The 24404-nt window shown below is 43.1% G+C and overlaps 2 protein-coding genes across 3 annotated transcripts in view; both read left to right on the top strand.

Moving 5' to 3' along the window:
- Positions 1–24404, top strand: part of LOC146253665 (uncharacterized) — an 86205-nt gene that overhangs the window by 51979 nt on the left and 9822 nt on the right. Inside the window, exon 4 of one of the 2 annotated variants that reach the window (XM_084678500.1) lies at positions 8395–9621. The exons of the other annotated variant lie outside the window; for it this stretch is intronic. Within the exon in view, the coding sequence (XP_084534626.1) occupies positions 8395–8430 (36 nt within the window). The 3' untranslated portion in view covers positions 8431–9621. Of the gene's footprint in view, positions 1–8394; positions 9622–24404 lie in introns of those variants that run through there. 2 annotated transcript variants of the gene reach the window in all.
- On the top strand, positions 21331–24394 carry LOC146253666 (uncharacterized). Its single transcript, XM_084676746.1, has 4 exons — positions 21331–21569; positions 21661–21943; positions 23739–24059; positions 24212–24394. The coding sequence occupies exons 1-4, from the start codon at positions 21331–21333 to the stop codon at positions 24392–24394; spliced, it is 1026 nt and encodes a 341-aa protein (XP_084532872.1).

Raw genomic sequence — 24404 nt, 5'->3', positions numbered from 1 at the left:
GCATACAAAAACAAAGTGAAGCATTTTCTTTTAACCGTTGGGCTGTCTCAGACCCCCCACATTGCGAAGGTTAAAAGAAAATTATTTTTATTTGCCTTTGTATTGGGTAAAATTGGGTAAACACAACGATGGTTTGTTATGAACCTTTTGGTCATGTGACCCGAAGGCAGCACAAGGGTTAAATATAAAGTGGACAGTAAGCTATGGTAAGTCTGCATTATAGAAGATTTCGGTTACCAAAATAACTATTAAGCTTTCTTTGCCTGGCGAGAACAACGACGGAGCTGTTCATGTCAGTTTATTTCATCCGATACAATGCGATGGAAATCATACTCATATCACGAAGAAAAAAAGCAAGATATGTGATGAGTTCCATCTAGAATAGCCCTATATTTAGCCCTATAGCCTATTTCTAAAAAACAAGTGAAAGGAATACTATACAGTGACGGAATACATTTACGTTAAGTTTACATCATGTGTCTGACTCTTATCGGACTTGTACCCCATTCTGCCCATAGATTCTGCCACTGCAATGCCTTAGCTCACACGCTCGTAACCATATAAATCTATGCTTGCAACTGGTTGTCGCAAAGTATGACGTGTACAGCTAGTTGCATGCGTGCACGAGGTCTCGGAGCTAGGGGAAAAAAGAGCCACTGTTTAAAGCTAAACCTGAAGACACGGAAGTGGAAAGATGGCTGCTTCCAGTCTCGCGCTCTCGCTTGCCTCACTGCGCCACTGAGCACTTTTCATAGAAATGAATGGGGACGCCATCTTGGAAGACAAAGGTAGCTTACTCCAGTTATTTTAACTCTATGGTCTGGAGGGGCTCGTATTGGGGACAAAACCAGAATCCGGGCGTACCAATGAAATTGCCAGGGCGGGCTTTATACGATGATGGACAGATGATCAACAGTAACGTAATCAACAACGTCACAAAAGAGTGCTTGGGTTGAATTTGTTTTCAACAACCAACATATTACGTTGCTCTAATTGGTTGTAGGTCTATCCAATTGAGCGAAGAGGCATTTGTTTTACGAGTTCTGTTGAAACACTGAACTCGTACACACCCATAACACTCGAACACACCCATAGTCACAGCCCAACGGAGAGTTATCAGACTCATATTCTGACTAGAATTATGAGTATGACAACGTCAGGCTAGCAAACGAGAGGGGCGTGGTAATCTTCAGAACAACGCAGCTGCACACAAGATCAAAGGCAGATAGGGACACCTAGATTCGGTAGATAATGGAAGACATTAGCCGTGTCAGAGATCGCATGCTGGCATTTATAGATCAAATTGATCAGCATGGCTTGTCAGGATATATTATTTTGGCACACATAGTAGATTTTGTAGAGGTACTTGGGCGGATAAGTGCTCTACAGAGCATAGATATTGAAGTCTTAAATAGTTTGAGACTTATCGTGTGCAAGATGTACAGGTAGTGGGGGGTGATTAGTGCCAGGTAATGTCAGCTAACACAGCTGGCAACCGTCGCTACGCCAAACAAAGAAGACAATCACTGCCACTGCTACATCTCTCTGCTATTATGGTTATGTGTGTATTATGTGAATTATTCAATATTAAATCAAACCACTACCACTTGACTCGTTTTAATTACCATTCAGTGACAAAATGGGTTTGGCTGTTCAGTTATATGCCAATACAGCACAACACTACTAGCTCTACAGTAGCTAGCTCTAGCTAAAATGGCCACACTGATGTTGTCCTTTTATTATTTCGCCAGCCATCCACTTGGCCTACAGTTGCCGACTTCGAGACCGGTGATAGCCAACATACCACCTAGGAAGACGTAGTGGTGGCAGTGATTGTTAGCTTTGCAGACGAGTTACACGTCACATGAGCAAAAGCAATGTTTACAAAGGAAACTTCAGCGCTACCTCGTAGCTATCAAAGACTAAGTCCCCACACCTGGGCTACTAGGTCACCGCCATCGCTCCCATTGGGAACCAATGTTAAAACGGCAGAGACGACACAGACATAAGGGCAAAGCTTGTCTACATTGTGTGCTTTTCGGCAGTGTGATGCCACTGTCACCCCCCATACAGGTAGCATAGCATCTAGGAATCTAGGTGTGCAGCTGCGTTTGTCTGAAGATAACCACGCCCCTCTCGTTTGCATGTGAGATCGGAAATAAATACATAAATACAGCACAGAAATAAATGTGGTGTGGAAATAAAATGGTGTGGAAATAAATGTGGTGCGTAAAAGTCTCAAAAAATAAATAAATGTGGCGTTAGGAAAAAAAAGTCCCATTAAATAAATAAATGTTGTCTTTACCAAAACGTCATTTTGAAATAAATACATGTATTTATTTATTGATGTTGGTCAATGGATTCAGCTATATTATTATATAATGCTATATTTATATATTTATTGCCATCTTTTTTTTATTTCAGAGTTTATTTCATAGCCATATTTACTTATGTATGTATTTATCTATTCATTTACCTATTTTTTAATGCATTTTATTGTGACTAACTGCATTCCATATTCTTGGACCTATGGTCCACTAAACTAACATTAAACTTCCTTCCTGTGATATATGATTTCATCCAGTTCAATACACTATCCGTGAACCCAATGAGCTTTTCCAGTCATTATGTGTGTATTATGTGAATTATTCAATATTAAATCAAACCACTACCACTTGACTCGTTTTAATTACCATTCAGTGACAAAATGGGTTTGGCTGTTCAGTTATATGCCAATACAGCACAACACTACTAGCTCTACAGTAGCTAGCTCTAGCTAAAATGGGTAGAATTGTAGTTTAACTTTTATTGGTGGCCAAGCCGCGAAGCGGCGAAGCCACATAAGTGATTCTACCTTTTCTTATTATTGGTGGCCAAGCCGCGAAGCGGCGAAGCCACATAAGTGATTCTACCTTTTCTTCTTATTATTATTATTATTACACTTCTTCTGTCATTGGAGTCTATGGCAGCCCCTAGAACCATATGGTAAAAAGTTGTGAAATTTGGCACACTTATTAAGCACAGTCCCCTCTTTATATTCACCAAGTTTCATGTCTCTCATTGGAGCACTCTAGCGCCACCAACTGGTCAAAGTTGGACTTGTGTTTACACACGCAACTTTTGAACCGTATGTTCCACAAAAATGAGGTACCATTGGATTCCCTGGATCAAGACGAGTTCAACACACCCTATGACGTCATTTTCCGGTTATATAGATTTTCCACCATTTTGAATTTTAAGGAAACACGTTTTTTCGCTTCAACTACTTCTATTTTTTTCAAATCTTCCCCAGAATTGGCACACATTATCATCAGACCAACCTTCACAGAAGTTATCAAAGGATATTCGATTTTCAAAACCGTTTGTCCAGTACAGCCAATCAAAATCGGCAACAAAGCAACCAAACAGGAAGTTAGGTCATATCTCAGCTAATCTTTGAGAAATCAAAACCAAACTTAATATGATGACTCGGAACCCTCTTCTGAGGCTGTCCAATTAATTTGGTGTCATGTGATCACTGGGCGTGGCCGCAGGAAGCAAAAATGTGTTTTGGCCAATAACTGTTGATTTGTTTGCTTTTATTCCTTTGTCTCATGATATGTTGGGACATCCCGTATGTGATACATGATAACTTGTGATAATAGCCGAATTGATCCGGCCGCCATTTTGAATTCATTGAAAAATGTTTTTTCTGTACTCCTCCTACACATGTTGTCCAATTTTCACCAAATTTGGCAGAGAGTATCTTCAGACCAAGCCTCACATAGGATTTCACATGATTTTTTAATTTTCAGAACCATTTGCCCGGTACAGGCAGTCAAAATGTGCCATTAAGCCAGCAAACAGGAATCTATTCACACCAAACTTGCTGCATGCACTCGGAACCCTGATCTGAGGATCAGTGTTTTATGGGTCATTTGACTGCTTGGCCACCACATTGCTGCTTGTAGCTATATTTTTATTTGATATTTTCGTTTGACCTTGAAGCACATTTGCGTTGGTCTGACGGAATTTTCGATGTGGAGTGTATTTTGTCTAAGCAGACCACATTCATGCCAGGGCTCGACATTAACTTTTGAGGCACTTGTCCTTTGGACAAGTACAGTAATGTTTCATTTGTCCATGTACAAAAGTTACTTGGCCGGGTAAAGATATCATTTTATAAGATTTTTTTTGTGTTGACCTTTCTAGCTAGCTGGGGTGTGCAAGTCCGGATTAACCATTAGGGCAACTGGGCACTTGCCCAGGGGCACATGACATCTATGGGGCCCTGGACCAGGGCTCCAGACTAACTTTTTTTACTAGGAGCACAGTAGCCCCTGACTGAAAATTTTAGGAGTGCAAGAGGAAAATTTAGGGGCACACCTTATATTGCCCTGCAATGCATTTATTAATGTAACTAGAGATGGTACAATTCAGTGGCAATTTTAGACCCTTTTTAGGAGTGCTTAAGCACCCTTAAATTTAATCTCAGCACCCCTAAAAATAAAGTTATTAATATATTGTTTATTATCATTTGATGCTGGTACTTCATGAAAAAAGGGACATCCTCAGTTTTTTAATCCATTCAATATTTTGCATTATAATACATAAATGTATTAATTGTTATCCAGTGAAATTAGGGATTTATATTAGCAAATGGGTTTGCGTTTAGCACTTTTGCAAGGCACTGTATTCATGTCACATTCTCATTGGGGGCTGAGCACCTCTAAAGGTCTCATCCTAGAATCGCCCCTGGTACAATTTCTGGGGAAATTGTTTGGTGTGCCTGAGTCGTTTGCAGATGGGTCCGTTTTGTACTATCATTTTTACAACTGACACCATATAAGCTTGAGTTTAAGTACATTATTTAATGTGACATTACGTACTGTATGGAAGTCTTAGCTAAATGACTTAAATGTATGATGCACTTTTCAATCAGTCCTCTGACACAACAATACGATACTTGATGAGTATTAACAGCACAACAGCTCAAACACAGGCAGGGATACAGTAGCAACGCTAGTGCTAAATAAGTATTTAGCTAGCTGCTAGGCTCCATGAAGCCGTGCAAGTAGGGCTTGTGAAACTGCTCACCAAAAGAACGAAGGGGCACCCATTTGTCTGGCAGATTAAGACATGTTCGTAGGAAACTAGCGAAAAGGTTGCTGTTTAGATGCAATGCAGGAGTTGTTTTGCTCACAGCCATGCCCATACATTTGGTTATAATCTTGCATCTACTAATATCATACATCGAGAATACTAAATATAACATATATAGCATATAACCTAGCTAGTTTATCTCTTATTACGCCAGTGTTTCCCCTATGTTGATTTTGCACGGTATCAGAAATAGGGCTGTACAACATTTTAGGCAATCTATCAGCAGTGATTGTTAGAGTGCAGGTCGGAGAATACCACAGAAATGTGCTTCACAGCGCAGATTGCGTGTGTGCGTTCTTGAGAACTGTAAGTTGTATAACTTATGTTGTCACTTCATTTAAGCCTGTTATTGTTATTGTCTATAGTTGAAGCAGACAGTGTACATGCTTCCGAGTGGCCTACCTTAATCGATAGGCTAGGTTACTGACCATTTAAAATAAGTTGTTAAGTCAATTATCAATTGGCAGTATTTATGCCATTAGAACATACTTTATGAGTGTACGGTGTCTTTAAGTAGCCTAACTTTATTTATTTACGGGAATTAGGACGAAAATATGTGTAATACTAAATTAGCTATTAGACTATTACATTAACCTACTCCGAAATATAGGTTTCGGGTTGGCACTTTGTTTGACCCCACTGCAACAACAAAAATCCAAGAGGAAACACTGTACACACTTGATGTTGCAAGTGATACAAGCAAACAAAAGGAAACTTCGGTGGGTATTTTAAATTCAGCGCCTTCAGCCAGGGACGCAGATCCTAAACTTTGGTTGGAGGTTGATGCAAAGTATGTCTGCCAACAACACTTGGACCTCTTCTTTCCATGGTCAAAACTGATAATACAGGGTCTGATTCCGTTTCTCCAGCTGTTATGGCAGCCACAAACTGCAGTTTACGCTGGGCATCTCTATTAGCCTAAAATTAGTACCAGAGCCTGTTTAAGACATTCTCTTTTAGCACCGTTATAAAGCGGAAAGTATCTAAACCAGAAATGAGAATACGCGGATGGCCGCGCCCATCGTGAATTCCGGAATAAGGTGAATATCACGGCAGCGTTAAATGTTTGAAAATCTGTGAAGGTCAAATGTTAACAACATTTTGATGCTTCAGTCTGAGAAATTATCAGCCTTGCTCTTAGGGAACAGCAATGATGTAATTTTTAATGTGGGCTCTGAGGCTTGAGTGGCATCATCCATAATGCATGGTGAGCCTGTGTCATATCTGCTGGGGTCTCTATGTGCCTCCTACTCAGGTTGCTGTTCTACAACAGTATAGATTAGTCCTATAGACATCATAATTGACCCACAATCTATTGGGATGCTTTGTGATCCCACAATAACAGTTTGTGAAATACAGTGGACACACACGTGTGCGCACACACTCCCTCCTGATGTATACAGAGGGTGGCATCCTCCTACACACAGGCACAGACAAAAACTGGTCAACATGGTTTCCAAGCAACACGTGTCTGTGTGTGTGTTACAGAATAATTGCCCACGTCACCCAAGCCTGTCTCTATATAATAAATGGAGAATTAGACCAAATAGAGGACTGAAGAGACATACTAGGAGGCAGGGAGACCAACAGACAGGTAGGCAGGCAGGCAGGCAGGCAGGCAGAGACAGACAGACAGACAGACAGACAGAGACAGACAGACAAATGTAATGATACAGAGGAGAAAGAAGAAAATAGAGGAAGTTACAGCAGACTAGCACAGAGGAGGGATCCAGAGATAGATCTTCATGAATAGTTGATCTCCCTGCTAATCTGAGGGGGTTCGCTTTGAGCAGCATTCGGATGAGTAGCCCACCACCCAGAGTATCCCTGAGCACTTACGTAATCAAATGTGCACCAGCTTCCATGCCATCGTGCCACTGTGGAGGCATAGTAATGTCTGGGTACACACACATACACACCCTGTGTTGATTGGGAGTCAGCAATATTCAGACCATGTTGATTTAATAGATATATTCCTAGTCCCTAGAGTTATAGGAACCTGCTGGGGTTGTCACAGGATTGCGTAGAAATAAAGACTTTGATCAAGGACTAGTTTGCCACAAATAGGCAGAGTTCTTTTTTTTTAAGGCCCCTTTTTACGTGAGGATGTTGTTACAATAGCAGGAATGTTGAAGTGTTTTTACCAAGTACTCACTCTCGTCAGTGAAGGGTTTAGACCAATAAACTTATGTTAAAGTAACTGACTTATTAAGTAACTGAATTATATTTGCTTCGCATTCGTGAAAAGTTTGTGGTGGAGTATTTTTTTAAACATCAATAACAACCAGGCTGACTAAATCAAGCACACCAACACATCTCCTACTTGAAACATACTAAAAGCAGCAGGTATTCAAAGTGTTTTGGGCTTGGTGAGGGTAGATGACCTGGCATAAAGAGGGGGTTTCAAGTGCCCGGCCCTCAACCATGCTGCCAGCAAGCATGGTTGGGACAGTGGGGGAAAGGTTGGATATTCAGGCAATAGGTTATTATTGCACCCAACTCCATCTGTCCAGAGGTGGTCTACTGCCACATCACCCTGTGGGAAGGAGAAGGCTGCTCACTATTGAAATCGACCTACATCATGTGCTTCCCATATCTATATGTGGGAATTCTTTGCTGACACAGAGGGATCCAATGATTAAATCCAGAATGTACAGTATATTTCAAATCCAGGACACAGTCTCTGAGTGACAGGCAGACAGTTATTTAAAAGTGAGATGTGATAGATGACTCCTCAGGCTCTAAATGAAGGACCTTCAGGGAGAACTGTCTCCCCCCCAACAATCAAGCTGAAGTTATAACGCTACAGGAGTAATATCACTCCATTGTTGACTCCAATTCATTCACCCACTGACTTGTTGTTTATATCTGACATGTTTTTAACCAGGTAAATATAGGATATAGAAAGGGTGAAAAAGGGTCCTCGTGGGCCAGTGTGTAGGAAGGTGTGTGTCATGTTGTGTGGAAGCTTGTGCTGGTTAGTGTGGTGGTGTGATTCTGGGTTTCCTACAGCAGAGCCTGGGGTGCTGATGTAGAGGGACCTTGTGTGTTGTTGTCAGTTCTTATTCCTTCAATATCAGACTGATTAATCCAGGCTGCTGTCTGGACTTGCTGAACTGAGCCATACTGAGGGGTTTGTGTTTCCTTTCTCCTGCCCTTCTCTGTTGCTTTGTCTCACCACCATTCTCCCCTCTTCTCTGTCTCACCCACTCTTTTTCTCTTCCTCTACCCCCACCCCCTCTCTCTGTACAGTATGTTCCAAACTGCAGGACTGAAATAGAGAGATGAGTGTGCTGGTGGAGCAAGTCAGGATGAAGCCAAAACTAGCTGCTGCTGCAGCTCAGAATAAGGGCACTGCTGTGCAACACTCTCAAAGGTAAAGTGTGCTGGTGTCTGTATTAGTGCAATCTCCAGGTGCACTTCCTCTTTACCATCCCAAAATATCAGAGTTTAATGATATAACAGTACATGAGTGATGACATATTGTTTTTCAAGGAGGACCAATAGTTGTTCAGCTAAACATATTAGTTCCCAGAGATGTGACTACTGCTAGATAGTTTCAAAGACACTCAATTAGAGGGTTTTAGGGAGAGGTTTCTGTGCACAGTTCCTTAAAATGAGGTCAGGTTGCTGTAAGACCAGTGATCCAGCCTTTGGAGCCTTGCAATTGGTCCACGGTGCCCAATTCAGGTCAAACAAAAATAGACACACAAATCAGCGGCTGTATCTCTTTGTCGGGGGCTGAGGTGAGAATGGTCCGAGGTGGGAGTGAAGGCTCCTCCTGTTCCCCAGGCTCAACCCTTCAACGTGGCAGAAGGTTGGAGACAGGAGGCCTCTCAGAAAAGCTCCATCTAACCAGACAGAGGGTCCTCTTTCAATCTGCTGTGGACTGGTGACACACACACACACACACACTGAGAGGGTATATGGACAATCTTCTTTGTGTGTGTGTACTGTTTGGCCGGAAGTAGGAAAGAAAGAAGGAGAGAGGGAGATCATTTGTCCATCTGTGTGTGTACTTCCTTTGGCCAGTTGGATTTCTACCACTGAGCCGCTTCTACTGTAGTAGAAGGAACAGTCCCAGCTGCCTAATGCTGAGATAAAGCTGCTAGCATGGGGATTAGCAGTGAGCTCTGCTACCTAGCTGAGAATACATAGAATTCCCCTCATGAGACTCCACTCCCACGTTCCAATATAATAAAATAATACTTTATTATATAAGTGTATCACTTACCACCATATGATGATGGAAATACTTGTTGTAAAAAATGTGCTAGCAAAGTTACAAAGCTCCTTACAAACATATTAAACAACATGAACAATTATTTAATGAAACTATCTGCACAGAAACCATTTTAATCACCAAGATTGCCATTAAGTTTCAATATTCCTATATGTTTAATGTATGCACCTCCTTGCCAAAGTGAATTCCTTGTTTGTGCAAACATTCATGGCGAATAAAATCCCTTCTGATTCTGATTGTTGTTGCATAGGTCTCAAGTGTTGTTGTCACAAATCAACCACATGGACAACACAAATAAAAGAGACATGGTCATTTAATAAAGCATAATATATTCTTAATGGGAACACATATTTCACAGCCTTCTACTTCCTGCAGCACCCTCTCTCTCTCTCTCTCTCCATCCCTCCCCCCACCTCTGAAACAACATGCTGTGCTCAGTGTGAGATTTTGAGCTGACTCACAAGCGGGTATGCTGCCAAGCATCGCCCCCACACTCAGACCATGCTGCTGCTCCTCTCACGCTCTCACATCTCTAAACCAACTGCACCCCCCCCCCCCCCCCCCCCGACTACAAGCGCACAGACACACGCACATTCAAACAGTGAAGCAGAACAGTGATTCTGCTGGTCAATGGCCTTTCTCATTTCTACGCAAGACACATGTATTCCGATACTGGTCTTCCTTCCTTACCTACACCTACCCGTGCCCCAACCCCACACACACTCCTCCATGTCACACACCCCTGGCCCAGCTTCCCTTCGTCCTCGCTCACACACCGTCCTCACACAGCGCCACTGCGCTCCGTCCCGGCGTCAAAGCAGCTTTGCTGGCATTTGTCAACGCTGGGCGGCCGGTAAAAACACAGAGAGGGAGGACTCCAGCATAATGGTGAGTGTGTGTGGCTGGCCTGCTGATGCAGGCCTCTCATTATGTGGAGTGTAATCTGAGCTCTTAGGCCCCCGGGGGCCTGGCCCTCCCACCACCTGAATAGGACAGCCCGATGGCCTCTCTGTCTCTCCTGAGCTTTCACTCTGCTTAGCTCGGCACTCTGATTATGCCGGTGAGTGTGTTTGTGTGTGTGTGTGTGGTGGGGTTGAAGAGGGACACAGGGGTGCGGTTGCGCATGTGGAGGGGGGTTGGGTGAGGTGGGGTGGCAGGAGGCTGTAGGTGAGGTTGTGGGTGCTGAAAAACACTTACAGGGTCTCGGGGTGTGCGCAGGTGTGTTGTGTGAGGCCTGTCTAGGATAGTGCAAGGGGGTGTCGGGGATGGGGGGATTGTTTGGTGGAGAGGTGAGGAGGCAAATACTGAGAAACGGAGTAGTGATGTGATGGGAGGATCGTGAGTGTGTGTGTGCAGTAGTGTGTGGTAGACAGCCCTGGGTCACCTCCAACAACATGATGAGATGTGTTTGACAAGAGAGATGATTATTATCCATCTTGAGTAGGCACACACACGCAATGACACACACACACACGCATGCACACACACACACACACAGGGTGTTAGGGTGGAAACCTTGTCCCTCTGTGTAAATGAGGCCTAGCAACCACTGAACCATGACAATCTCTATACTTCACAGTAGGGAAGTAGATACGTAAGGCACATTGCTAACTCGTAGAGTGATTCATTTTCTTAAAAAATATATGCTACTTTATATTTCATCAAAACATGTCGATACAAGCCACAATAACACCCACTGTATTTTTCTTATGTTTTTAAAGAACTCACACTTAATTACAGTAATTGCTGAGTCGTGATAACAGGAGCACCTTATCCCTACATTTTTGAGGCACCATTTAAAACATTCTGCTCAAAACGAACTAAATTAAATGTAAATTCCAGCTTCAGCGGTTCACATGAGTTAATTGATAGTTCTAATTCCGCCACACAAAATAGCCTCTACCTTCAAATTGGCACATCACAGAGCTACACTCTCTTAGTAAACAGACAGTGGGCTTAAAGTCCCAAAGGAGACCCCCCCCACACATACACACACACACACACACACATAAACACACACAGATACACAAAAACACACAAACATGCACATACATAAAAACATACAAACACACTTAACACTTGTTTCCTACCACAGTGTGTTTATCACTCTCTGTAATTGAATGTGCTGTTCTCTAGAGACCATTTTACTGTAATGTGGAGCCAGGATCTCCTACAGTGAGACCAGCATAGCTCCGGGGAGACTCAGTTTAAGGCCTAACCAGAACACCTGCTGGTCTGGAGAGTTGAGTGTTCAGGGCCACCAAAACCTGAGACCTGTTTCTGACATTATTGTCAATAATGTGATACATATATCCTGTACGAGTACAAACACACAATTGACCTCTGCCAGACCATATAGAAAGATTGATTTTTGTGAAGGTGTAGTGTATGTGTGACTGTGTGTAAGCATGGCTCGTTAGCATCACAGACATTGTAGTGACAGTTGACTGAAGCTAGCAAATAACAGCAAGGCCCAGTAAAAAATCAGACTGTAAAGTGTCCTGTTCTGGAAGCTTGGTGTGTACTGGCCACAAAGCCTGCCTGTGCCCTTGGCTCTCACCACACACCCACCACTCACTCACATGCAGCCAGAGTGGGCTTTCATTGTGTATATGCACGTGTGGTTGTGTGTGTGTCCCTGAACTTGACAGTGCTGAGGCCATTAACATTATGTGAGTGAGGCAGAAGCCTGGCACTTTAGTTGTGTGTGTGTGTTTGTACAATTTCATCCATATATGCAGTTTTTGCAAGTGTTTATATATATATAGTGTGTGTGTGTTTAAAACGCAGGAAGAGAAGAATGAGTGAGGTCATCTTAGCTTCACAGGCTCTCAGTCCAGGTCTGCTAGAATACAAGCAGTCTTTGTCCAGGCTATGTGTGGACCGCTCTGTGTTGCATTACAATGGATCGGAGGGAGGGAGGGACATGGAAGGGAGAGGAAATGAGGAAGATAGGGAAAGAGAAAGGCAGGGAGATAAAGAGAGAGTGAGAGAGAGAGAGAAAGAGAGTGATATAAATATATTCAAAAAAGAAAAAGGAGCAGAGAGAAACAAATAGAGAGAAATAGACGAGTGGATGACAGCCTGTGTTCCTCAGATGTCTCCAGCCTCAGTTTTAAACCAAAACAACTGCAGCATATACACCTTCATTAGTTATCCAACCCTGCAGCAGGCCCTGGAACACCTGCATCTGAAATGCTCCACTTCACCCTTTACACTGGGGGGTGAAGTGAGACAGAGAGAAGGTGGTGAGAATCGGTGACCGCACCTCATCCGTACTGATCACCAACACAGGCACCCCCCAGGGCTGTGTGCTCAGCCCTCTCCTGTTATCCTTGTTCACCCACGACTGTGCGGCAACGCACAGCTCCAACCTCCTTGTTAAGTTTGCTGACGACACAACCATCGTGGGCCTCATCTCTGACAGTGATGAGTCAGCCTACAGAGAGGAGGTTGACACCCTGACATCATGGTGTCAGGACAATAACCTCTCTCTTAACATCAGCAAGACCTCGGAGATGATTGTGGATTATAGGAGTCGGCAGTAGGAGGAGCATGCACCCCTACTCATCAATGGATCGTAAGTGGAGAAGGTCAGCTGCTTCAAGTTCCTCGGGGTGAACATCAGCAATGACCTCACCTGGGTTGTTCACACGGACAAGGTGGTCAAAGTGGCCCGTAAGCGTCTCTTCTTCCTGAGGAGACTGAAGAAGTTTGGTATGGACTCATCAGTCATCCTCACTAACTTTTACAGATGCACTATAGAGAGCATTCTGACTGGTTGTATTACAGTGTGGTATGGGAGCTGCACAGACCGGGACCGCAAGGCCCTACGAAGTGTGGTCCGTTCTGCTGAGTTCATCATCGGCAGGAAGCTCCCAGCCCTACAGGACACCTACCACACACGTTGCCTAAGGAAAGCCGGCAGGATTCTAAGAGACTGTTCCCACCCATCCTTCAGTCTCTTTACCCCGTTGCCTTCTGGCTGGCTTTACCGCAGCATCCGGTCGTGCACACGCAGACTGGACAACAGGATCTACCCAAGGGCCATCAGGCTTCTGAATGGACACTGATATGGACATTGATTACTGCACACTAGTCACTTATACACTGTCACTTTCAGCTACTGGTTGCACTTTCAGTAACTTTGCACTACTGTACCTCACTGTACCTCGCCAACAGGCTCCTGTATGGTAAATGACATAGTCACTCATCTGCAAATTTGCACTATTGTACTGTACTCCACTTTGGTTAGAATAGGTAATAGGGTTGAAACAGGTTTTTTGTGCATTTATGGGTAGTATAGTGTACTATTTGTTATCTGTAATTTCGGAAGTATTAGGGTTAGTATAATCGATATTTATTGCTATCTGTATATTTAGGAAGTTCCACTTATTTAAGCTCAGCATTGATGTAAATTGTGTTCCGTGTACTTAAATGTTATGTTATGCCAGGTGCTTGCGTTGTCTTGTCTTAAGAATTTCAGTGCCCATTCTAACCTTGTGTTGTTCTGTGTACCTGACAAATAAAAGACTTGAACTTGAACTTGACTGCATACTGTCAATACCTACAAAACCATTCCCCCCTCTTGTTCTCTCTGTCTCTCTCTCTTCTCTCTTTCTCCCTCTGGATGTGTGTGTATGTGTGTGTACTTGTGTGTGTGTGTGGGGAGGGGGGGTTGTGTGTGTATGTATTTGTGTGCTGCAATATGGACGGTGTCCGGCCTGCCCCACTGTCACAGCCTAACTCTAAATCCAACCCAAGGAACGGAATGTCAAGTGAAAGTAATATCAACAGAATAAGCAGGGGAGGGGAAGAGTGGAGGGGAGAGAGCGGAGGAGGGGATGGGGAAGGGTGGAGGGGAGGGGCATGAGGGTATTACTTCTTAAGGGCCTCTATTAGTCTCTGTTCTTAGTCTGGGCTCTATCACCACAGGGCTAGGTCCATCTGAACAGGGCCCCGGGGTTCCGCCCTGTGACATGGCTCATAAGCATACCCAAACGGAATCTGCTGATTTTTTTTTGACTTTTTCTGCGGATATTCAGAGCGACAATCTGCAGAATTCTAAGTACAGCTTTAAAGTGATTCAACTTTTTTGATATTTTTATTGCAAGATTCCTCATAGGGAAATAAACATTTCATAAATATGTAATAAAAATTAAATTATATTTTTAAATTAAAGTATATTTTTTGTAAATACATAAATAAAGATTAAACAATGAAGTGCAACAAACATCAAAAGACAAACCAATTCACATTTTCTAAATGTTTTTACTTTTGAGATTTTTTAAATGATTTAAAACAAAATGTGTTGTGTATGTTGAAGTGTGTGTGTGTGTTTAGGGCAAAATGCTGTTAAACTTTGCAATTAGCAACATTTTTATATTTTTCTCAGTGAGGCTCCTTCTATACTGATTAAGAAGCATCTGGTAATGAGAAAATACTCTCTCTACGTCTACTGAGGTAATGGGGAGGCAAAGATGGATGGCTGCTATGTTTGCTAAGACAGGCATTCTGTCCTCTCTAGCTGTCCACGAGTCCACTGCACTGACTCCTCTGGCATCTGCCTTGTCAATGCCCATGAATCTGTGCCACTCTTCTGCAGGCACCTGGTTCAGAGAGGGGATAGCCTCAACATGGTCCTTAATGTCCTGTCTTGCCCCTCTCACCTGGGCTGGATCAAGGACTGTTAATGACCTGAACAGGTCAAGGCAGGGCTGCTTCTCCAGCATGGTGAGCAGCCTGGTGGAGCATGCTGCTATGGCAAACTATGTGGAGCATGCTGCTGGAACAGCTCCACTATCTAATGGCTCTGCAGGTTAGCCTGTCTGCCTCTGGCAGCTCCTACAGCAGCTCTTTGGTATGAGGGTGGCAGTCGTCTGCTCCTGCTGTTCTGCCATACTCAAACGGCATTTGCAGGTCCTCCAGCTTGCTGGCGATGGTTTGTGCCATGGGAACGGAGGTCTTCTGCAGCTTGGTCAGCAGATAAAACACTGCCTGGGCCTTCAACTGGGCTTTTTGTTCCTCCAGCAGTTTGCAAAGGTCCTTTACACACTTCGCTGTTTTTGGTACTGTAGCAGTGAAGTCGCTGGTCACATCTATGTACTGAGCCAAGTACTCTACAGCATGTACCCAGGAGCCCCACCTGGTCTGAACAGCATTACAGAAGCTGCAGACAATGCTGAGGTGCCTGACAGAACACCTTCTTCACCAGAGCACAGAGCCTGTTTACCTCACCAAACACATCCGGAAAAACCTCCAGCACCAGGTTAATGAGGTGGGCAAAGCAGGTTATATGTCTGGAGTTTGGAAAGAGACCTTCTAGGATGCAAGTGAAGGTCTTCTTCATGTAGCTAGCTGAGTCACTCACAAAACCCAAACTCTGTTAAAGTCGACTGCAAAGTTGTTGAGACAGGAAATGACAGCCTGGGACACAGTGGTGAAATTAACTTTTTCTAAAAAAGCCAGGTCTGCTACAACAGCTCGCTCACCCACTGGTTGGAGCAGGGTGGCCAGTGCACATCTACCACAAGCATCTGTGGTCTCATCAAGGACGGTGTAGATGTCCTTTCCTGCTACGGCATCTTTGATGTTCTGCTCATATTGCTAATAAAGCTCTGGCAGGTTCCCTGTACGCAGGTGGGAGGGTGCTGGAATAGACCCACCCAGCTTGCAGTGATTTTAAAGAAACGTTGACAATTTTGGGGCCTTTTCAAGTGGTATGTCTACCTCAATTAAGGTTCTGGTAAGGTCCAAGATGAATTGTTTTCTCTCTGCTGTAGAGGGGGTCTTTGCCAGACAGGAAGCCAGTGTTTGTGTTCTTGTTTGAACTAAAAAATAAAAGAGAAAATTGAAGTTATAAGAATGTCCATGTTTTTAGCTCATCAACATGCTTATGAAGTCTCTGAGCAGTGAGCACCCAGAAGTCAGACGCGGCCTTACCAGTGGCGGAACCAGACTTTTATATACGTGGTGGCCAAGGGATGGCCAGGGCTACTTCAGGGGGTCCACAGACCAAGACTGAAAATGTGTGTGTAACCTTAGCCTGGCATCTAAGCAGTGTAAATGATTCATATGATTGCTGATGAGAAATATAAATTCAAATTCACTTAAGCCTGAGTTCTTCAGTGTAGTCTAGTATGGTCCACTAGGGTTACTTTAATAAAATTCTACATTTACTATGAATAGACTGTGTCTATATATCTGAATTGCAACTAATTTCCTTCTCAAGGCTGAATTATACTACTCCGACTCCGTTACGGACAGACAAACGGAGTCAGACAGATTTGTTGAATTTATAGTACTCCAAAGGCTGTGGGTGCTGAAAACAATTCACCGCCAGAAAAGTAGGTGGAGCAACGTTTTTGAACCCCTGCCACATGACGTCTTTGTGTGCGGAATTAATTGCGGACCAATCACAGCAAGGGGTATCCGTAAAATTACGGACTAGTGGGCAGATAGTCAGGAAAATCAGGAGGTGCACGTAGAGCTCTCAGAGGGGCTCGGAGAGGGCGTTCCCTGTGTCCGTTTCTGTGAAAACGGAGTAGTAGCCTATAATTTGGCCTTAATTCGGCTTTTATTCACCTTATTCCGCCCCGCCCACTTTTTTCATCTTTTTGCACTTCCGTTTTATTTGCACTTACGCCTTACCAGGGATATTATTCAATTCAATGGAGAACTGCAAGAAGTCCCGCTGCTAAAATATTAAATAATTAGGCGGATTTGTGCAAGATGTGCTATGTTTGTGTGCTACAACAAGTCAACAATACACCCTTTCACTGGATGGCTTGAAAACGACTTTTAAGTGTTTATATAATTTGTTTGCCGGTCAGATCACTGCCCTGCGCTCTGATATGCTGCGATAAGCAGGCATTACATTAGCCACAAACATAAGATGTTCTAACGATTTCACTGCAGGGCATATGAATTAACTATACTTTGTTTGAGAGCTTAGGTCCTCTAGAATTCAGTCGTTTGATACATTTTACAGTCAATACATGTATTTGAGATTTCCCCCCAAAACCGACCAGCTAGCATTGTTAGCAGTAGAACGTTAGCTTCTTGTTTATCTACTTGAGGCTCTAGTTTTTACATCAGGTCTCTGCTTTATTTGCATAAACTGAAAATGTATGAGTGACAAATTGTGCTGTAATAATAAATACTAACAACTTTTTCATCAAGGGTCTTTGGTACAAGCTTTATGCAACGTGTTAAAACATACACGATATGTTGTGCACAAGTAATATTTCTTCCTATCTAATGGCAATTAGAAAGACGCATCTATTAAATAATTTGATTCCTGCATTGTTTCAAAAGCTTTACATTACATTTAGATGCATTGCAGCAGTTGTTTTGCTCACAGCCATGCCCATACATTTGGTTATAATATTGTATCTACTAATAACTAATATCATGAATTGAGAACACTAGAACATACTAAAATATAGCTAGTTTATCTCTTATTACACACTTTAGTGATACGAGCAGACAAAAAGAAACTTCTGTGTAATTTTTTTATTCAGCGCCTTCAGCCAGGGACGCCTTAAAGCCAGGGACGCCTTAAATTAGTAGGCTACCAGAGCCTGTTTAAGACATTCTCTTTTAGTATTATCAATTATAAAGCGGAAAGTATCTAAACCGGAAATGAGAATACTCGGATGGCTGCGCCCATCACAACTTCCGGAATAAGGTCAATACTAGGCTACTCCGTTTTCACGGAAACGGAGTATGGTTAATAAACGTCAATTCGGGAACTTCATCTTATGCCTGGATGATTGTTCCTCTCTGACCTAGTCAGGCCATTACAATAGATTTCAAATGGCTAAATTATAATGTTTTTGTTTGTGTGCTATATAAATTAAAATGAAAAAAACGAAATTGAATCAACTACACCACAGTACGACAACTGCACTGTTAGCTATAATGTCTAAACCATCCAAGGTAGACTAACCACGAGCTACGAGGTTGTGAAACGAAAATTTCTGCTACAATAACGGCCACAAGTCCGTATGAAATCAATCTTGTTATTTGCGATCTTCTGTTGAAATACTACACTACCCACAATCCTAAGCAAAACAACGCTGACCAACACTGATCTCTGATTGGTTGAACTCGCGGTTATCATGGCGACGTTAACCGCCCCCGCGACCGGCTTAAACGATCTGAAGGTTAAAATGTTAAATGTTAAAATTAAAGGAAGGCTACATGTGCCAGTGGTGCTGAAAAACGAAAAATATCGGACAACAAAAGAAAAGCTTTATTCAGTCTACCAAAAGTGACCTATTTTTTTGGTCCAGCATCTGTAGCACTAGAGCTAACCTTACCGGCGACAGCTGTGATGCTGAAATAAAGCGGACCCCATCGTTGTATTTATCGTAGCCTAAGTTCGGTTCAGTGTCAGTCAGACTCATTTTTTTCTTTGCTTTTGTTCAATAATTCAAGTTGAGGGAATGTTTGAGCTGTTTATTTTTAAGTCAGCCTTGAAGGAGTGTCCAAGGTTGGATTAGCCTATTTCTATGTTGAGCTGCCCTGAAGCTGAAAGTGCACGTAATAAACATACCATTGATGCAAACCAATAGGAATCCTTGCTTTTTCTGCTGTATTATGTTTACGTTTTATGTGGGTAGGGCAGGGCCGGCGCGAGTACCTTCGCCGCCCTAGGCAAGATGTTTCAAAGGCATTTTGGATAATGTTTGAAAAATAGAATAGTAGTATGAGGTGAGAAGCTCATTTACATTTTGCCTCAGACTAAAGCGTTCTATTTGAAATTCCACGGGTTTTCGTCGGAATTCTGCGCCCGCGTATTCCGTTTGGGCCTGCTCATAAGTCAACTCTGCAGGGGACTGGGGGACTGGCTCTTTGAGGTCAGCTGGACGTGTCATCACACTCACTCCTAGAGATGACATTGTGCTAGTCATGGAGATAGCATAATCATGAGTTGAAGAACACTACCTTGGGAGCATGTGTGTGTGTGTGTGTGTAAACTCCGGGCTGGGTTATGCTTAAGCCACGTCAGCCAGCGTGTGTTTGTGGTGAGGTTGGGGGTCTGTCTGTGTGTGTGTGTGTGTGTGTGTGTGCGTGTGTGTGTGTGCATGTCATTACATAACAAGAATCTTAAGCTGATGTGTGTATATTAGACCACTTCCCTGAAGTATACAACCCTAATACAAACACACACAGCACCTGTTGGAGTGAGGGGGACACACAACAGAATTCAAATAAAACTCCATGGTTTGACCCCTGAACTTTTACCTTCATCTGTCCACAATCTCACAGTCCAAAGATGGCTGTGGGGACTGACTATCAACTTGTGATTTTACAGAGTGCTGGGGCTATATACAGAATGTTGGCTGCTTTGGCACAAAAAGGAGGACTATTACCTCCAAAATAAATGGTCCCTTTTTTATTTTAGCAATGAGCAGAGAAGCACATTGCAAGGTGGTGGAAATGCCATGCTGGTGTGTGATGTTTTTTAAATCACAACTAAATGGATGTCACACCCTGAGTCGTTTCAGCTGTTGGTTTGTCTCTACCCCTCACCAGGTGTTCCCTATTGTCTTCGGTATTTGACCCCTGTTCTCTGTTCTGGCAGTTGCCAGATTGTCTTGTGCTTAGCAGTCGTTTCCAGCATTTCTTGATCAGTAATCCCGTTTTCTCGTTACGTAGTTTCTTCTGTCTTTGCGGTTTTGATCTCTGCCTGTTTAGTCTCCCGATCACGGACCTGCCCGCCCCCAGTGTACCTCTGCCATTCGGCCCCAATACCGACCTCTGACTGCCCACTGACCATCAAGCCTGCCTGCCCCAGTGTACATCTGCCTTGTTACTCTGTTGCCAACCTTCGCTTGCTACTGGACTATGAGATCGCTTTGTGAACAAATAAACTGTTCTACTACAAACCACCCCACTCCCTGTCCGCATTTGGGTCCACTATCCTGCCTTGTGTCATGGATTTGCTCAACTTGTACGTGCTCCCATTATTAGCAGTTAATGACAATGTGCATTTTACTGCATTTTAGCTACCAGTCTTACTGCAGTCATGGCCAAACGTTTTGGCAGTGACTCAATGTTGTGTTTCACAGGGTTTGCTACTCCAGTTGTTGTGGTGTTGAATCTCATTGTTTCTAGATTATTGTGCAGAGTAATCTGAACTTTATAACAAAACCCCACATTTCACTGCAACAACATGACCTGCTAACATAATTTCACTAATATCATCAGCACATGGGAAAGTTTGAATGAGTATTAGTTGGGTGAAACCACTCTACCATTCTGTTTAGATTATAAGAGCAGACTTATTGCCATAATTGCTTGCTGTGACTCAACTAAGTCCAGTTAAAGTGTTGCATGTGTGTGCTTTTTCTTTGACTCATTGTTTGGGACTGTTGGAGAGACATTAGCACAAACTATTTAACGATTGCAGTCAGGTTTAACTCATGAAGATTTGTGGCTCTCTGCCTTGAGCGAGTATGAATATCTACTTTATTTAAATCCTTTTGAATAAAAAGTGGCAGAAAAAGTTGTAAATCTGTTCCTCACAAAGTTTTATCGATTGCAAACACACAAAAATAGGAACATATGACACAATCACCACAACTTGTAACTCATGTGCCAACTCTTTTAACCAATTCTGCTGAACTATAAACACATTTTGCTGCTTTAGACACAAATTTCAATTGCGAGCCACACTTTCCTCAAAACACAACACATAATTATCTGCTTTAAACACAGATTTCAATTGGTAAACCACACAGTCTCCAAAACACTACACACAATCCTCTTTATTTTTAACACTTCATCCATGCCAAAAGCTCCTTGTTTTCAGACAGAACACATTGTTATTCAATTAATAAAACTTCAATTTCCAAGGCTGTTGTGCAATTTATAATCAAGGTTTTAGCAATATAAGGGACATAGGTGAGCTCCTGGTTTGGAGAGCAATGAACGACATGGAAGCACAAGAATTTCAGAGAGGCAGAGGAGTAAGGGTAAGAGGAGGACGAGGAGGCGGAAGAGGAGAAGGAAGAGGTGGAAGGAGAGCAGTAATCACTGATGAAATTCGGGGCACAGTGGTCGACCATGTCGTGAACCATGGTTTGACCATGCAGGAGGCAGGCCAGAGGGTGCAACAAAATATTAGCCGCTACTCCGTTGCATCCATCATACGGACGTTCAGGAGAGAAAATAGGTAAGAAATACTAGGCCTACTATGACAGAAAAACGGTTGTATTTTTGTATTTAGAGTATTTTCCATTATTCTGTATTTGTACATTTTGCAGAACTGAAAGATTACCCCGGCGTGGTGGGAGGGAGCGTACCTTCTCAGATGCACAGGAAACAGCAATAGTCAACATAGTTGTGGCAAATAACGCATTAACCATAAGACAAATAAGGAATACAATAATCAATGACCAAGTCACATTCCCCAACATTCTCACAGTTGGCCAGGCTACAGTGGACCGTGTTCTGAGGCGGAACGCACTAAGAATGAAGCAGATATACAGAGTGCCGTTCGACAGAAACTCTGACAGAGTCAAAGATTTGCGCCATGACTATGTGCAAGTAAGTCTTACTCTATATATTCTTACAGCTGATTGCGTCCTACAGTCATGGCCGAAATTGTTGGCACCCCAGAAATGTTTCCGGAAAATCAAGTATTTCTCACAGAAAAGTATTGCAGAAACACGTTTGGCTATACACATGTTTATTCCCTTTGTGTGTATTGGAACAACAACAAAAAAAGGGAGGAAAAAAAGCAAATTGGACATAATGTCACACAAAACTCCCAAAATGGGCTGGTCAAAATTCTTGGCACCCTTAACTTAATATTTAGTTGCACACCCTTTGGAAAAAATAACTGTAATCAGTCGCTTCCTATAACCATCAATAAGCTTCTTACACCTCTCATCCGGAATTTTGGACCACTCTTCCTTTGCAAACTGCTCCAGGTCTCTCTTATTGGAAGGGTGCCTTTTCCCAACAGCAATTTTAAGATCTCTCCACAGGTGTTCAATGGGATTTAGATCTGGACTCATTGCTGGCCACTTTAGAACTCTCCAGCGCTTTGTTGCTATCCATTTTTGGGTGCTTTTTGATGTATGTTTGGGGTCATTGTCCTGCTGGAAGACCCAAGATCTCAGACGCAAACCCAGCTTTCTGACACTGGGTTGTACAGTGCAACCCAAAATCCTTTGGTAATCCTCAGATTTCATGATGCCTTGCACACATTCAAGGCACCCAGTGCCAGAGGCAGCAAAACAACTCCAAAACATAATTGAACCTCCACCATATTTCACTGTAGGTAATGTGTTCTTTTCTTTGTAGGCCTCATTCTTTTTTCGGTAAACAGTAGAATGATGTGCTTTACCAAAAAGCTCTATCTTGGTCTCATCTGTCCACAAGACGTTTTCCCAGAAGGATTTTGGCTTACTCAAGTACATTTTGGCAAACTGTAGTCTTGCTTTTATGTCTCTGTGTCAGCAGTGGGGTCCTCCTGGGTCTCCTGCCATAGCGTTTCATTTCATTTAAATGTCGACGGATAGTTCGCGCTGACACTGATGCTCCCTGAGCCTGCAGGACAGCTTGAATTTCTTTGGAACTTGTTTGGGGCTGCTTATCCACCATCCGGACTATCCTGCATTGCAACCTTTCATCAATTTCTCTTCCGTCCACGCCCAGGGAGATTAGCTACAGTGCCGTGGATTGAAAACTTCTTGATAATGTTGCGCACTGTGGACAAAGGCACATCTATATCTCTGGAGATGGACTTGTAACCTTGAGATTGTTGATATTTTTCCACAATTTTGGTTCTCAAGTCCTCAGACAGTTCTCTTCTACTCTTTCTGTTGTCCATGCTTAGTGTGGCACACACAATCAAAGCTAAGGGAACTTCTCTCCTTTTTATCTGCTCCCAGGTGTGATTTTTATATTGCCCACACCTGTTACTTGCCCCAGGTGAGTTTGAAGGAGCATCACATGCTTGAAACAATCTTATTTATCCACAATTTTGAAAGGGTGCCAAGAATTTTGACCAGCCAATTTTTGGAGTTTTGTGTGACATTATGTCCAATTTGCTTTTTTTCTCCCTTTTTTTGTTTTGTTCCAATACACACAAAGGGAATAAACATGTGGATAGCAAAACATGTGTTACTGCAATACTTTTCTGTGAGAAATACTTGATTTTCTGGAAACATTTCTGGGGTGCCAACAATTTCGGCCATGACTGTATTACTGTAGCACTGACACATTAGTGGACCATATTGTAATCCAATTCAATGTTACAGTATTTTCAAGTGTTTTACAACAATGTGTAGGCCTATTTCTGATAACTACTGTAATATTGTCATGTTTGTTTCAGAGAGTTCTTGAGCTAGAGGCAGCTGAGGAGTCGAATACATTTATTTATATTGATGAGGCTGGTTTCAACCTCTCCAAAACAAGGCGCAGGGGCAGAAACATCATTGAACAACGCGCCATTATCAATGTCCCTGGCCAGCGGGGAGGGAATATCACTCTGTGTGCTGCCATAAACCACAACGGCATCCTCCATCACCACTCAATCATTGGCCCCTACAACACTGCCCGTCTCCTCATATTCCTGGACACACTCAACAACACAATTCCACCCGACCAAATAGTCCATGCAGAGCAGCCCAGGTATGTTGTTATCTGGGACAATGTAAGTTTCCACCGGGCTGCTCTGATCCACAATTGGTTCACCAAGCACCCACGGTTTTTGGTGCTTCCCCTCCCACCATACTCTCCATTTCTAACGTAATAGAGGAGTTTTTTTCTGCCTGGAGATGGAAGGTATATGAACGCAATCCGCAGGCGCAGATGCCCCTGATACAGGCCATGGAGGAGGCATGTGGCAATATAGCCCCTGAGGCCTTTCAGGGCTGGATTCGCCACACCAGGCGTTACTTTCCCCGCTGTCTGGCCAGAGAGAACATAGCCTGTGATGTTGATGAGGTCCTCTGGCCAGACAGGATCCGAAGACAGGATGCAGCCTAAGTATTTTGTC

The sequence above is a fragment of the Hypomesus nipponensis genome, chromosome 17 (genome assembly GCF_054491055.1).
Source record: "Hypomesus nipponensis isolate SF chromosome 17, ASM5449105v1, whole genome shotgun sequence".
NCBI classification, from domain to species: domain Eukaryota; kingdom Metazoa; phylum Chordata; class Actinopteri; order Osmeriformes; family Osmeridae; genus Hypomesus; species Hypomesus nipponensis.
The sequence above is the reverse complement of the archived record's forward strand: the minus strand, read 5'-3'. Positions and strand labels throughout refer to the sequence as shown.

Coding starts and splice junctions, on each gene's coding strand:
- LOC146253666 (XM_084676746.1), top strand. CDS start 21,331: ATGGAAGCACAAGAATTTCAGAGAGGCAGAGGAGTAAGGGTAAGAGGA. Junction 21,944..23,738: donor TGCGCCATGACTATGTGCAA/GTAAGTCTTACT, acceptor TGTTTGTTTCAG/AGAGTTCTTGAGCTAGAGGC. Junction 24,060..24,211: donor ATGTTGTTATCTGGGACAAT/GTAAGTTTCCAC, acceptor CGCAATCCGCAG/GCGCAGATGCCCCTGATACA.